This window comes from Garra rufa, chromosome 7, assembly GCF_049309525.1.
Source record: "Garra rufa chromosome 7, GarRuf1.0, whole genome shotgun sequence".
Classification (NCBI taxonomy): Eukaryota; Metazoa; Chordata; class Actinopteri; order Cypriniformes; family Cyprinidae; genus Garra; species Garra rufa.
In genome coordinates, this window is record NC_133367.1 from 10766254 (window position 1) to 10781784 (window position 15531).

At 34.3% G+C, this 15531-nt stretch overlaps 1 protein-coding gene across 1 annotated transcript in view; it reads right to left on the reverse strand.

Moving 5' to 3' along the window:
• LOC141337911 (uncharacterized) overlaps positions 1-15531 on the reverse strand; it is a 536025-nt gene that overhangs the window by 405693 nt on the left and 114801 nt on the right. Inside the window, exons 17-18 of the mRNA XM_073843487.1 lie at positions 13808-13981; positions 9592-9762 (exon numbers count right to left, since the gene is read on the reverse strand). Of these exons, the coding sequence (XP_073699588.1) occupies positions 9592-9762; positions 13808-13981 (345 nt within the window). The remainder of the gene's footprint in view (positions 1-9591; positions 9763-13807; positions 13982-15531) is intronic.

Genomic DNA, 15531 nt, shown 5'->3' on the forward strand with positions numbered 1-15531 from the left:
GCCCACCCCTAATACTAACACTAGCGTCTCCAGCTTGAATTGTGGGTTCATCAGTAGATCACTGAGGTTTTTCACTCCAGAGTCTCCTAGTTTATTCCCTCTCAGGTTCAGTTCTCTCAGGTGTGATGGGTTTGATTTCAGAGCTGAAGTCACAGCAGAACAACCTTCATCTGTCATTTTACAGTCACTTAACCTAAATTGGCAGAAAGATGGAGAGCAGAAAATAAGAAAATAAAATAAGTCACATAATTTATCATAAGCAAATAAAACAGAGGAAAACAGATCAACTTGTTTATTTCAGCAGATTAGGGATTTCAGTTATTTTTCCCGAACCAATAAAATCAAAGCATGTTAACTGATCATTAACTGACAAACAACAAGACTGTGGTCAGCGCCGATAGCACACCGACATACAGCACTGAATAACATCAGAAATACACAACTAGACAAAGTTTGTCAAAACAGTCTTTCAGTTGTTTTGAGAAAACCAGACCAGAAAGTTTGAAAGGTTTTAAAAAGTTTAAAAAGTTTTAGAAGTTAAAGTTAAAAGAGTTTAAAACGGTTTTTAAAAGTTTACGAAGTTTAAAAGTATAAAAAGTTTTAAGTTAAAAAGCAAGCTGCTAGTTTGATTTTAGTTATTTTAGCATGATTAGCAAGTAACTAGCATGTTTCTAGCATGTCACTAGCATGTTGTTACAATGATTAGCATGTTACTAACATTTTGTGATTAGCAATGACTCTAGCATGACTAGCATGTTGTTAAAATGATTCACAAGTTTCTAACATGTTGCTACTATGATTAGCAATTAGTTATTAGCATGTTTCTAGTATGACTAGCATGTCACTAGCATGTTGCTAACATGATTAGCAAGTTGATAGAATGTTTATAACATGTTGCTAGCATGATTAGCAAGTTGCTAGCATGAGTTTGAATGAGTTTCCATAGAGTCTACATAGAAGGGCAGTTTGATTGAGTCTCAAAGGATTCTGGGAGTTTTGACAGCTGGAGTTTGAAAAGACCATTTCAAGGACATAAACAATAACAAGCGCGTTGGAGCACTACTGCACTTGTCTGGTCCTGAACCATTTCCGGTAGCGCCATTTCTCTGATCTGTCAATACAAGCGCATACTTTTTAAATCTATTGAAATCGCTACTAATCGATGCTGCGTTGTGTTCATGGGAGATTAAACTAAAAGCATATCGGATGCGAGTGGAAATGTGACGAACATTTATTTATACAATGGATGACAGTCTGAAGCAGGACAGTGCAACTTACTTCATGTTTTGTCCCTAATATATCTGAAGAGGTTATTCGTGATTAATTCATTTGCATTGCTTGATCAGTCTGTATATCTATGCAAATATTCATATTTATTAGTACATTACTTTTCAAAATACATATCTTTTCAGTGCAATGCTAAATGTATGCTATTAAACTAAGCGCTCCATGCTGTTATTACTTATTTCATTGATTTCAAATGTGTTTAGTTTGGTCGTGTTTGTTGCTGTGGAACAGTGTAAGAAGAGGGTATGAATGCTCTGAGTCGTCATGTGATCACAAATAAACAAGATCAATGCAATTCAGTGCTGGCTACGGTGTTTTGAATAAACCTGTATAACTGCAGATTAATAAATGCACACACAAACACTACAGTATATACAGTATTTATGTATCTATGTATGTTTTTATGCACGTGTTTACTGTACACACAGACAAACACACATATATACATATTATATATGATGCTAATTCAGCTTTGCATCACATTATTTTTATTTTATAAAAAATAGTTTTTATATGTATTTTTGCTCAAATAAATGCAGGCTTGATGAAAATAAGAGAATTCTTTCAAAAACATAATTTTTTTTTTTTGACCAGTACTGTATATAAACAAAAAACATTCTCTCACTTTCAACTGTTTTTATTTCCAACACATGTATTGATATGCAAATATTTGTATGAACATAAAATGCTTCAACAAATGAAACAACTACAACATCTGAACTGAAATGGAGTAATGAGTCTCTGGACAAAGAAGGAACAAATATCCAAAGCAGCAGTCAGTATCTGGCCATCAGGAGCTTTAAGTACTACACTGAAGATCATCCTCAAGTCTGGGTTGATATGGTCATGTCTGGTGTGGCACTGCAGGATGATCAGCTGTCCTTGGGTGTCTTACATTACAGATGATGGCTAAGGATAAAAGTAGAAAAACTATTAATATACGACGTTCGAGTTTACTTTCATGTTACTCACTGCATTTGTCAACTTACAAGATAACTAGACGACTAATATGAACTTAGTTATAGCCCACATGACACTTAGCAATAAAACAGAAATAAAAACTTGCTTTTTTTCTACACACAAATCGAAATGCTAGGTGCAAATGTAAACAATGACAAAATGCTACTTTAAATTATGCAGCATCATACTTGAAGAGTTAACGTAAAGAAATACATATAATCAAATGAATTAAAAACGACATTTACTTGCCTGAATCGAAATGTGCGCAGTATATCCTAGAGTTGCTTGTTGTTATCCAGCCTTCTCCTTCACTGCTGTAACTCGGGGACGTTTCTCGGGAATCTACCGTTAAACACGTCTCAGAATCGTAGTTCAGTCCCAGAGGGAGCAACAACCACCGAACGACAAGGGTCTGATTTTAATTTAGACATTTAAGCAGGAGGATTGTATAAAAATGATCACAATCCCACTGTGCATCAAGCGCCTCCCGCCATTGTTTTGAATGCACTCGATCACTAAAACATCCTAGAACCAAAGACATCACTTCCTTAAGCCGGAGAATAGCTCTTGAAATGGTCTATATAGGGTCACCAAATTTGATCCTGGAGGGCCGGTGTCCTGCAGAGTTAAGCTCCAACTTGCCTCAACACAGCTTCCTGGAAGTTTCAAGTATGCCTATTAAGACCTTGATTAGCTGGTTCAGGTGTGTTTGATTAGGGTTGGAGCTAAACTCTGTAGGACACCGGCCCTCCAGGACCGAGTGTGATGACCCCTGGTGCTGTATCATTTGAACATTCCCTCAATGTAAGTCTATGAGATTTTCATTATTTATAGGAAAATCGTAATTCCGATCAGTTTGAAAAGATCCAGCAGCTGAAGTCAGATCAGTCTGAAGATCTGGACTGAGTTTGGAGTTTGTAGAGTTAAAGCTCTAGGAGCAGCAGTCAGACATTTGAGTCTCCGAAGAAGAAGAAGAATACGTTTAAATAGCATTTCAGTAATTGGGCTTTCTCAAGCCAACTTAATAAATAAATGTGTGAAATACATTTAACAAAACAAAGTGAAAAAACTGTGTGCAAATAGTATCTGATAAGTTGTCTCGTTTTTGTGACGCGCTCCACAAATAAGTTGATGGAAAGCGAGGCGACAGAAAGCACATCGTGTTTGTCTTATTTGTTTAACAAAAGCACAATGCTTTATTTTTGTTGTGATTGAACACAAATAAAAGTAAACCCTTTATAGTTTCAAATGATGTCTTCCTCTTATCTCTCTGACCATAAATGAGGTGTTTGAGTTGTTTCTGCTGTTATAAGGAAATAATTGAAGTGATGGCTGGTGCCTCATGCACACACACAGCAGATCAGTTCTAGCATTTCTAACTCCACATTGCAGCTGTTCATCATCAAAATAAAATACAGTCAAACACATCAAATATTGACACTGCTTCATTTAAATAGTCCGTAGTACAATCTGTGCTGTTCAGTGTGAGCACCGTACCGCTGTGCTGTTATGACAAACACATCATGTTGCTAGCATGATGAGCATATTACTAGCATGTTGCCAAACGTGATTACCAAATTGCTAGAATGAGCAAGAATGAGTCTCCACAGAGTCTTCATAAAAGGGCAGTTTGATTGAGTCTCAAGGGATTGTGGGAGTTTTGTCAGTGTGCGTTTTGATCATTTGAACATTAGTCAATGTAAGTCTATGGGATTTTTCCCAGTTTTTTCATTATTTATAGGAAAATCGTAATTTCAAAAAGATCCAGAAGCTGGAGTCAGATCAGTCTGAAGATCTGGACTAAGTTTGGAGTTTGGAGAGTTAAAGCTTGAGGAGCAGTCAGACATCTGAGTCTCAGAAGAAGAAGAAGTTTAAATAGCATTTCAGTAATTGGGCTTTCTCAAGACAACTAAATAAATATATTTTACAAAAATGGGACAAAATTAAACAACTGTCTGACAAATAGTATGACAAACACATTATTGCTCATGTGAAGAATGAAGTTTACATCCATTGGAAACATGAGTGAAGGACAAAGACTAGTTTACATCAGAAATAATAGTTTAGCACACAAATACATTGTGAAGATGAGCCCAACAACAGTTTCTGTTTCTATTTCACTTTTAATTCATTCATTTTGGCTCGACGCTTATAAACTACTTATATTTTTCATTCTTGTTCTGTTCTGAATGGCGTTAAATTGAAAGGATTTGTTGTGGAGTAAGGGGGATTAAAATAGACTATAGCTATGTTTATAGTGTTTATAATGTTTGAAAAAAACATTTCACTTTATTTACCGCTATATAAATATTTCTAAATGCATTTAAAAAATGTGACTTGTTTGTGACTTATCTGTTTTTATTCTCTCTGTCTTTCAAAAACTCAATTTTATATTTTAACTATGCAGCAGAAGCTAAAAAAATTACTTGTAACAAAAAAAAAATAATAAAGTACAAATATAATGTGAGGTCAACCTCATCATGAGATACTGAGTATAAAGTGTTTAGGTTTAAACTGTTAAAGTGATTTTAATCATTTTGATTCTTGTATGTGAATGTTACTGACCTCAATCTCTCCAGTTTACAGTGTGAATCCTTCAGTACGTCACATAAGTCATTCACTCCTGTGTTTGTGATTTGATTCTCGCTCAGGTTCAGTTCTCTCAGGTGTGATGGGTTTGATTTCAGAGCTGAAGTCAGGATGAGACACTGTTTCTCTGTAATACTGCATCTCCACAGACTGAAGACAGAAAGAGAAAGAACAATGACTCAGATCTATGATGATCATCAGCAAATGCTACACAGTCACTAATAAACCAGAAAAATCATGAAATCTTAATGATATGAAACAAACCAAGATAGGAGTATTTGAGGACACTAGTTACAATCCAAGTCTGGACCCATCCTCAGTCAACAAATTATCAATCAATACATAGAATCAGTATAGACACAACAGAACAATTAACTAAATTAAATGTCTATTTTCACATTTACAATAGATGAAAATCATCAATTCAATCAAATCAAATCATTTGTTTAACCTATTTCAGAGTGTAGTTCACAATTTTTAACTATACAAATATATTAAATGATTATATTTTCCTTAATAAAAGATTGTTTCACAGCAAAGATGTCAAGAGTCCAGTGGTCCTAATCTAAACAGCAAACTTTAATCTGACTGTAACTGCTGTACAGTATAATGATACTAACTCTAGTTTCTCCAGCTTGTTTCATCAGTAGATCGCTGAGGTTTTTCACTCCAGAGTCTCCTAGTTTATTCCCGCTCAGGTTCAGTTCTCTCAGGTGTGATGGGTTTGATTTCAGAGCTGAAGTCAGGATGAGACACTGTTTCTCTGTAATACTGCATCTCCACAGACTAAAGACAGAAAGAGAAAGAACAATGACTCAGATCTATGATGATCATCAGCAAATGCTATACAGCCACTAATAAACCAGAAAAATCATGAAATCTTAATGATATGAAACAAACCAATGTGTTTTGCAAACTTTTTTTGACAAATAAGTGCAGGTAACATGGAGAAAGACTACACATTGTTCATTTAAATATACTACAAACTACACAAAAGTTATAAAGGTATGCAAATGTTGAAAATCAGCAAAATTACCCATTAAGACGTGATCTACTTATCCAAGTTATGAAACTTCACTTGATAACATTAACTATATTAGTTAACATGAACTAATGATCAGGCCGTGCGGGGGTGGGGTTGGGATGGTTGGGGGCGGAGGGTGCTCGAGCAAAAAAACATATCGCTCAGCCCCGCCCACTAATTTTGAAGAGCCAATAGCGTTCCATTAATATCCGCTCGGGCCAGAGCCGTTGAGCTCGATAAAGCCGCATTTGTAAGCTTATGACAGCCACAGACTAATAAATTACCCCACAGATTCAATATGAAACTCTTGCTAAAACAAAATAGTGTTCATAATCATGCTGAGGCTGTGTAGTTTAATACATGCCGATTGCACATATGAGCGCATATGATCTGCTCTGGGTTATTGCATCTCTGTGTAGGGGGTGGGACACTACGGACTCTAGAGAGCATTTGATTGGTCAGAACGTTTGATGAGAAACTGAAGAGCGTGGTGATATCATCAAAATCCTTGATTCATATTGGCGGAAGTGACGAGACTGTAAGTTTTGAATGCCCATATCTTGTAAACACGAATTTTGTCATTGTTTTGAAGCACACTAGCTTATAGATAATCCTAAGGCTAATATATTCATACTAAAAGCCAAAAAACTTTAATTTTGATTTCAGGGGTACTTTAAAGCGCCCCCTTGTGACAGAGAATGACTTTTTCTTTTCCACATTTTTTCAGCTCTTTATGGTCAAATTATTGCAATTATCGACCTACGTTGTTATGCAGCAAACACAGTTGTGTGAAAGAAGTTAATGTGCCTTCTTAAAATCTAAACAAATAAGACAGTAATATTTATGTTTTAAATAAATATAATAAATGATAAACTCGATTTATCCCTTTTAATGGTATAAAGGCTGAAATATAAGATATTTTGTTTTGTTTTGTGTGAAGCTGTATCTGAATTAAAAATCATGCCATTTTATGCCTTAATATTCTACCGTACATTGTCAAATCCTACTCATACTGTTCATTTTACTTCTGCGGCTCTTAAAAAGGGTCACAAATTGCCTTAAATTGATATTTAAAATATTTTAAATAGTGAAATAAAATTCCTTCCTTAATATGTTTGTTTTATTTCTATACTCTGCAGTAAAGCCTGTTGTCTACAATCTTACAATACAATACATCAGGGGCCACATATAGTTTCAATAGTGACCACTCAGAGTTTAATATAACAGCTGTTCTTTATTATTGTGTTTAACAGAGAGAAGAAATCTTTAGGTTTGACAATTTAATACACAACAATTTCTAATCAAAATGAATAGGTCCAAGGAAAATATTGTTTATCTTTTAAACATTAAAATGGTCTTTTATGTTCCGTTTCTTTCTCAAAACTGCTTCACAGCATTGGCTGCTAGAGATCACTGTAATAATAAATATATGTGACCCTGGTCCACAAAATCAGTCTTAAGTAGCACAGGAATATTTGTAACAATAGCCAAAAATACATTGAATTTTTTTCTTTTATGGCAAAAATCATTAGGATATTAAGTAAAGGTCATGTTCCATGAATATATTTTTTAAATTTCCTACCATAAATATACCATAAACTAGTAATATGCATTGCTGAGAACTTCATTTGGACAACTTTTAAGGCGATTTTCTCAATATTTAGATTGTTTTGCACCCTCAGCTTCCAGGTTTTCAAATAGTTGTATCACAGACAAACATTGTCCTATAACAAACCATACATCAATGAAAAGCTTATTTACTCAATTTTGAAAAAAAAAAAAAAAACACTTATGACCGGTTTTGTGGTCCATGGTCACATATCAGCAAGGAATGTGTCACAATATACAGTACACTATTGCTGTACTGATGTTTTGAGCACAGCCCTATTTATGGAGCCCCTTTTATAGTGAAAAAAATATTATTCTGTTGTTTGAGTCCTGAAACGCAATTAAAACTTCAAATAATGCATAATTTGTCTTATTAATGACATTGTTACTTGTTACATAAGTAACTGGATGCCTACAATGATGTGATGGACGCGAGGGGCTCTTTAATGCCTTCTTTCAGATGCCCTTTTTATACTTTGAGCACCTGCCCCTTTAAAGGTCTCTGCACAGCCCTGCTAATGATGAACAACTAGCATTTAATAACCTTAATGTAAGTTTCAACATTTACTAATAGTTTAAAATTCAAAAGTTGTCTGTTAATTAGTAAATACACTGTGACATAAACAATGATTAATTATATAAACTAACATGAACAGATTAATAAATGCTGTCAAAATATATTTAATAGCTAATGTTAACTAATGAAATTGTTACTGTCTACTATTGTCATAAATCACTTTAGTCTCACAGATCAATGTTCAAACATACTGTAGACTAAACAATTACAAGTCAACAACAAAGACAGTTTGCTTATAAAAATATTAGACTTTGCACATGTGTTTATTTAGTGAATAAACTTATTTCCTTAAACTGAAGACATTCAAATAAGTTTTGAAAGGGCAGTTGATTTGCTTTAGTGCTGCACTGATCAGGACATTTGAGGCAGATACTGATCACTGATTCTTAAAATGCTCAATTTACAGTATATGCTGCACCAAAATTAGACATTTTATATTTTGTCGAACACAAAAATTAAAAGCAGTTATGAAAACAAAGTTGTCAAAACAAACAAAAAAAAAACTACAACTTACTAAACACAGAGTGCTCCATTAAAAAAAAATAATAATAATAATAAAAACATATATATAATATAAAAAAATACACAATATCAATAATTTTATAAATCCAAACATTTTATGAAAAAAAACATTTTGTGGGGAACAAATAAAAGTGCAGCACAAAAACTTGTAAAATGTTCCTCATTGCTATTTGCATTGTGGTTATAAAAGGCATTTATGAAAAACAATATATTTCTACATAAATATAAATACTATAAAATTGAAAGTTCTTTTTTTAAAGAGGCAGCAACATATGATAGACAGAACAAAAAAAATACAGTGCAGCACTAAACGTTTACAGTATTCGCATCTGATGTGCAAAATGATGCGCTTGAAGCAACACAGAGTCACAGCAGGCAACTCTTCACATTAAGAAGTAACAGTTTATTAAGCCTTTTCTTTTAACAATTTCAGTTAATGTGCATCTTAAAAATGTATATTTATAGTCTTTGCTAGCTGTGTTTTGTTCTAACAGACATCTGGAAACATGATTTAGAAACAACAACAAAAACAGCCATATATATGTAAAATCATAGACATTTATCTACAAATAAAGTATAATAATGGGAACACTGATTGATCTTGGAGAGAGTTTTATGGAGCTGACTGTTGTAACTGAACGTGATCAGAGTTTGAATTGAACAGAGAATGACTAACAGACGCAGCAGAGAAAAGAGTTTACATTAACTTTATTGTAAGGCCTTAAATATTCATCTGTGTCTCACATTAAGCTCGAATAGCTTCAGAAAACTTGGAACATTGTGTTTGTATGCTTTTGTGTGGCTTAACAATAAGACAGAACAGTTCACACAATACAGGATTTAGATCAGCCCTGTCTGACCATTACACCCGATCCAGCAAGAAATAGTAGTATCTTCACATTAGTGGCTCTTTGTGATGCTGAGAAAAACTGCTCTGACTCAAACTAATGAGGAAATATTATCAACTACAATAACAGTATTATTAAAAGTAATGTAAGATTTGAAATAAAGCAGCAATACTCACATCAGTGTGTTGAGTTGACAGTGTTTATCCTCCAGTAGAGCAGAGATCTGATTCACTCCTGTGTCTCCTAGTTTATGTCCACTCAGATTCAGCTCTCTCAGGAGTAACGGGTTTTTACCCACAATTCCAGTCACATACTGACAGCCTTCATCTGCAGCAGGACCCAAAAACCTGCAGAAGAGAAGATGAAGCAAGCAATATTAATTTAGTTCTGATTTAAAGGTCCATTGCATTACAAATTCATTCAATACAAAAAACAACAAAAAAAAAAAATCTAAAACGAGATCTAGTAACTGCAAAACTTTTTTTTAAACATTTAAATACACAAATACATAAATATTTGAAAATGAAGTCTGTTCAGTTTACATATACAGAGTGTGCAATTACAGTTTTTCACAATTGCTAAAACACTAAAACCCATTGGCTGAACAAAGTTCTCAGTTGCCTGACCTCATTTAGCTAATTGCACAGTCTGTTGTCAATACATTAAACCATTTCACATGTTAATAACCGGCGCCCCTATTTTTGAGCATTTTCTGAAAAACGACTTATCCAAATAAAAATGTCTGTAGCTCTTGAACCCTAAGGTCTATATTTATAAATCTGGTATTGATTGAAAGTAGACACCTTAATCTTTGTTACTCTGGAGTTAAAATAACTCAAAATTAGTATAGCAACAGAGTAAAACAAGGTAAAACATACATGAAAGTGACTTGCGATATCTTTGAATAACATATAATTAGGGAAAAAAGGATGAGGATTGGATGATAGGGCTTTGAAAACACCAAAAAGATAAAGCTGAATGTCTGTTCATGCTTTGATTCAAATTTGAGGATGATACTCCAAAAAATGTAGTTTCTGTAAGCTTTTATTTAAAAAAAAGTCTAGGCGTCCTTTCAAAAAAGCCATTTGGAGACCCCAAGTGGACACCTTGTAACCAACTGACCAAATGAGTCAAAACAACACATTACATTTATGTATATCAATTCAGGACTGCTCTGCCCACCAAAACACTCAAGAAAAAAATATTTATGAAAAGCATTTGTAGTTTTTTTGGTTACCAAGTCTCCAAATGGTATTTTTTGAAAGAACACCTAAACTTTTCCTGAAATAATTAGTAATATGTATTTTTTTTTTTTTTACAATTTTTTTTTTTATATAATTTTTTTTTTTTTTTCACGTTTCACTTACAGAAACTATATGTATTTTATTTCAAGAAAAGTTTGGGAAATGTCATTTAGAGCTTTTATTTCAAGAAAAGTCAAGGAATCCATTTGTTTACATTTGTAAATGTCTTTCTCTGATTATTACAAATACCCAACTACTGTAAAACTAAATACATTATTTATAGTATTTTCAGTGTAGGAAGACTCAAGGCAGTCACTAAAAATGTTTGTTCTCTGACCAACTGGATGCCAGTCACTGAAAATGTTTGTTCTCTGACCAACTGGATGCCAGTAGGGCTGGGCGATTAATCGAAAAATAATCGAAATCGACATTCAGAACCTATAATCGTTGAAATTTTTCCAGGAAGATTATTTCAATTACTTTCCCTTTAAAAAAACACAAGTGCTCCGTTCCGTTATTCCGCCGACATGTCGATGGAGAGCTTATACTTTATTTATACAGTAAAAAGTATTTTTACAGGATATACAAGGGTAATTTTATTTAGAGGAGATACTGCTTATTTTCTACTTTTAATATGAAAAACATTGAAAATTATTTATTTTGTTTCCAATAGTGCAAGTTATTTATTTTCACTAATTTAAGAAAAATGTGACTTTTCGTTTTAAGCAATGCTTGCTTTAATTTCAGTTGTTCAACACTGATGTTCAGTTAATAATCATAGATCGTAGATAGTGTGTTTCCTTCAATTATTTTAAAATCAAGTAATGCACCCTTCATCCAAAAATCTCTCACTTGTAATATGTGAACATATTTACTGTACAAAACTTGTCAGTGAACTATGAGGGCAAAAAAATAATTATTTTATAAATATAATTAAATATAATTTTATTAATAAATAAAATAATCGTTCATTAATCGTAATCGGGTTAAAATGTTCAATTAATCGAGATTTTGATTCTAAGCCAAATTGCCCAGCCCTAGATGCCAGTCACTGAAAGACAGGAAAGAGAGAGAAAGAAAGAAAGAAAGAAAGTGTGTAAACAAAACAAATCAAATCCGCAACACTGTGTTTACATATTTGTATTATCTCTCTCTCTCACACACACACACACACACACACACACACACACACACACACACACACCCAAACACAAACAAACGCGCACACACTCAAAACTCATACATACACATGGCACGCACAAACAAACACATACATACCTCATAAAGTCCTCTCACTTCCTCCACGTTGTCATGTTTACAATCTAGAACAGCACATGAACAAAACACATCAGACACATCATAATACATAACATATAAACATTCGGAGAACGGTGTAGACACTTACGTGCTAATGCTATCCATGGCTAGGGTGCATCTCAGTGCGTCTTTCTGCTGTTCTTCGCCACGAATTCTAAAAACCATACACAATAGCACTAAAAACGCCACAAAACTCTTATAAAGTCGACGTTCTATGATGGAGAGACTCAGATGTAAGCTTTTGCAGAAAATCCGATCGCTGACAAGCACTCAATGTAGCGCAGAGACGCCGTATATATGTACGCGGCGTGCGTAAACGAGAGCGCACGAATGCAACGTAACTTTGCGCAAGGGTATTCCTGAATCCTGCTTACGCAAACTACGCAAACTTTCACTCGTTGTAAACGTCCTCGTGGTTGGCTAACACTTCCATCCATCAAAACTTTGCTGGCTATGCATTGGCTTGCTTGAAACAGCCAAAATTTATGACCGCATGAGTGACAACCCGGTGAGCCAGTCAGTACCTCTCCGGAGACTTTGCGTCATAGACTGGGCTCTGATTGACTGAGAGAGACGGGGGAGGACTCATTTTACTCGGAAGAGTCTATTCTATGGGAAATGTATGGCATTTCAACGCTGGAACACGAATTAGAATCGATATTTCTTTGAAAATGGACGTTATCGATAACTATAACTCGAATCGCTCATGTAAACAAAGGATGATCTTTCGGTTTTTACCCCATTTACTCTTTGTTTTGGATTAAAAACTGGGATGCATTTTGAACAGTGAACCCTTACCTTGAAATGTGTGCTGTTGTTTCTAAGATTAGTCGGAGCTGATCGGAGCTATAGGCGATGAAACGGAAGTAGTGCCGTTCAGTTTTACAGTTTACATGGCTGTGACCCTTCAGCATTTATGTTAACCCTTTCCTCTCTGGTGTTTTGATTTCGAAAACAAGCTCAGAACATGAATCTTGAGTGTTTTAGCTTTCAACTGATATATAGTTTTTGATAGTTGATTGAATATATTTCTAAAACAAAGGTAATTAAAAACGTAGAGACGCCTAAACACGCCCTTCCGGCCCGCCCGCGGGCCGATGCGGGTTATCAGGTTAAAACACAATTTTCAGATCACACTTAGACTTTTCAGCAAAACTCTAAACACATTCTCATTCTCAAAACACATTATGCACTCTAATACACATATCATCCATACTGCTAAACACAAGTGGCAACAATCAAATACAAATAGAGAACTAATGTCATTGGTTAAACACAACCACTCAAAATTGATGTTAACTTTTTCAAATGATGTGACACAACCAATATAAGCCAGTTCAGGTTGTTTATGATTTGAGAGCAGTGCTTGATTTTGAACACAGGTAAAACTGTTTTGAGGCAAAAAGTTCCATTTTGCAAGAGGAGTAAGATGTTTTGTAAATGGTGCTTGAAGATGAGGTTTTGTGTTTAATGGTTTCAGAAAATGGAGCAAGGTTTCAGAAATTGTGTTTTAGCAATTGAGAAAAACTGTAAAGGCCTCAAGTTCTTTCAGAAGGAGTGAGAAACATCAGCACAGAGAAAACTAGCTAGTGAATCTGAATGTTTTTACACCAAGGGTCTGCGAGTAACACATTTTTAATTCTCTGTATGTATGTGCTGTACATGTGGCAGAATTGACAATAAAGCAGACTTTGACTTTGATCATCAGTTCAACAAAACCCACAGCATCTGATACGATCATTCAGATGAAACATTGTCCAGATTATTGTATAGCTAAAAACATAAATAAATTACCCATTAATTTCTGTACCATTATTTGATCAGGTCTCACCTCAGTGTCTTGAGTTGACAGTTTGGATCCTGTAGTAAATCACTGAGCTCCTTCACTCCTGATTGTCCAGGATCATTTCCTGTGAGATCCAGCTCTATCAGGTGTGAAGGGTTTGATCTCAGAGCTGAAGCCAGAGCTTTATAACCTTCTTCAGTGATACTGCAGTTTGAAAGCCTAGAACCAGAATGAAAATGTCACATTCAGATGATTAATCAGTTATTCTAGAAATGACCTAAACTATGTGCAAATGTCTTATGCCACTAGTATTTTCACCAGATAAAAAATGGTTTAAAGACATCTTTTGCTGTAGTGTGTCAGTAGGAAATATCAGTTTACATTACAGTTAACATTCATGTTGCCATTAATTTTAATAATAAACCAGTGAGATTTTTGTGTGCACAAGGCAGACAGTAGTAAAGTAAAAGTACTCTGCTATAGAAGTACTCTTCACGTTTCTGTACTTTATTAGAGTGTTTTTCTTTAGAAAACTTTACTTCAAAATATTCCAAAGCATAATATTGTACTATTTGCTGCACTATTTTTCATATTAAATATAGTTTAATAGTTAATTACATTAGAAATCTATTACTTTCCTACTTTTACTCAAGTAAAAGTAATTTAAATATTTACTTGAGTACAAGTTAGTACTACATTTTTAATGTTCTTAAGTATTAAGGGTAAAACTAACAACAACTTTTATTTACGAAATAGTTTTCCAAAGAAAAGGCTTACTACAGGTACTTTTTAAATTTACTTGAGTAAATCAAAAATACTTCACTACTGTCTGCCTCTGGCACAAGGAGTCTGACAACAGCCAGTGCTCCACACAGAGATCTGATCTCATCATCATCAGTCCGTCTGGAACAGAGGTTGCGTTAGACTTTTTCGTTGTCTGTCATTTTGACGGACAGGGCCGTAAAAATTCCGTCATAAATCTATTATTACCCGTCATTTGAATTTTCATATTATAATAATACATTTAATTGCTTTTATTTTTGTTCAAATTTTCATTTTTAATAATGAACCTACAATGCAAGCATACTGTATAGGTTTTTGCATTTATTTATGAAGAGAACAGGAGAACAAAAACTGCGTTAGTTTTCGTGTTCAATACCACTCTCAGCAGTGACAAAACAACAAAACATGCTAAGGCTGGGTAAAAAAATCGATTTCTCGATTTGAATAGATTCTTATTTTTATAGACTAATATTTCTTAAATCCCAATCGGTCTTTAGGTATATGCTGTTTCCCAGGTAGCCAGCGGAATCGGGCTGATTCTAAGAACATTCCCGGAATGTTCCCAGTAGGTTCCAAGAACGTTCCCCTAACCTAAAGGGAACGCTCTAGTTACGTAAAGAAAATTTTCCTTGATAACCAATAGGGAACGTTCTATTTATGTTCCTAGAAGGTTCCATAAAAGTTCTCTGATGGTTCCCAGAACGTTCTCCTAACCTCTTCACAAGCGGCATGGAAGGTGGACGGATGTGAATCTCAATAATCATTACTACACACCATGTCTTGTTTCAAACAATAGTTTAATCACTACAGATAATCAGAGCACATTTAACCATCATAAGGAGCATTAAATGAGACTGGATTATGATATACCGTGTTAGATTTTGTTAATGTAAGATGTACAAGTACCAAACCATAAAACAACACAGATTTTGTTTATTAAAGCACCAAATAACATGACTTCAACAAAATATTCGATTTTAAAAATG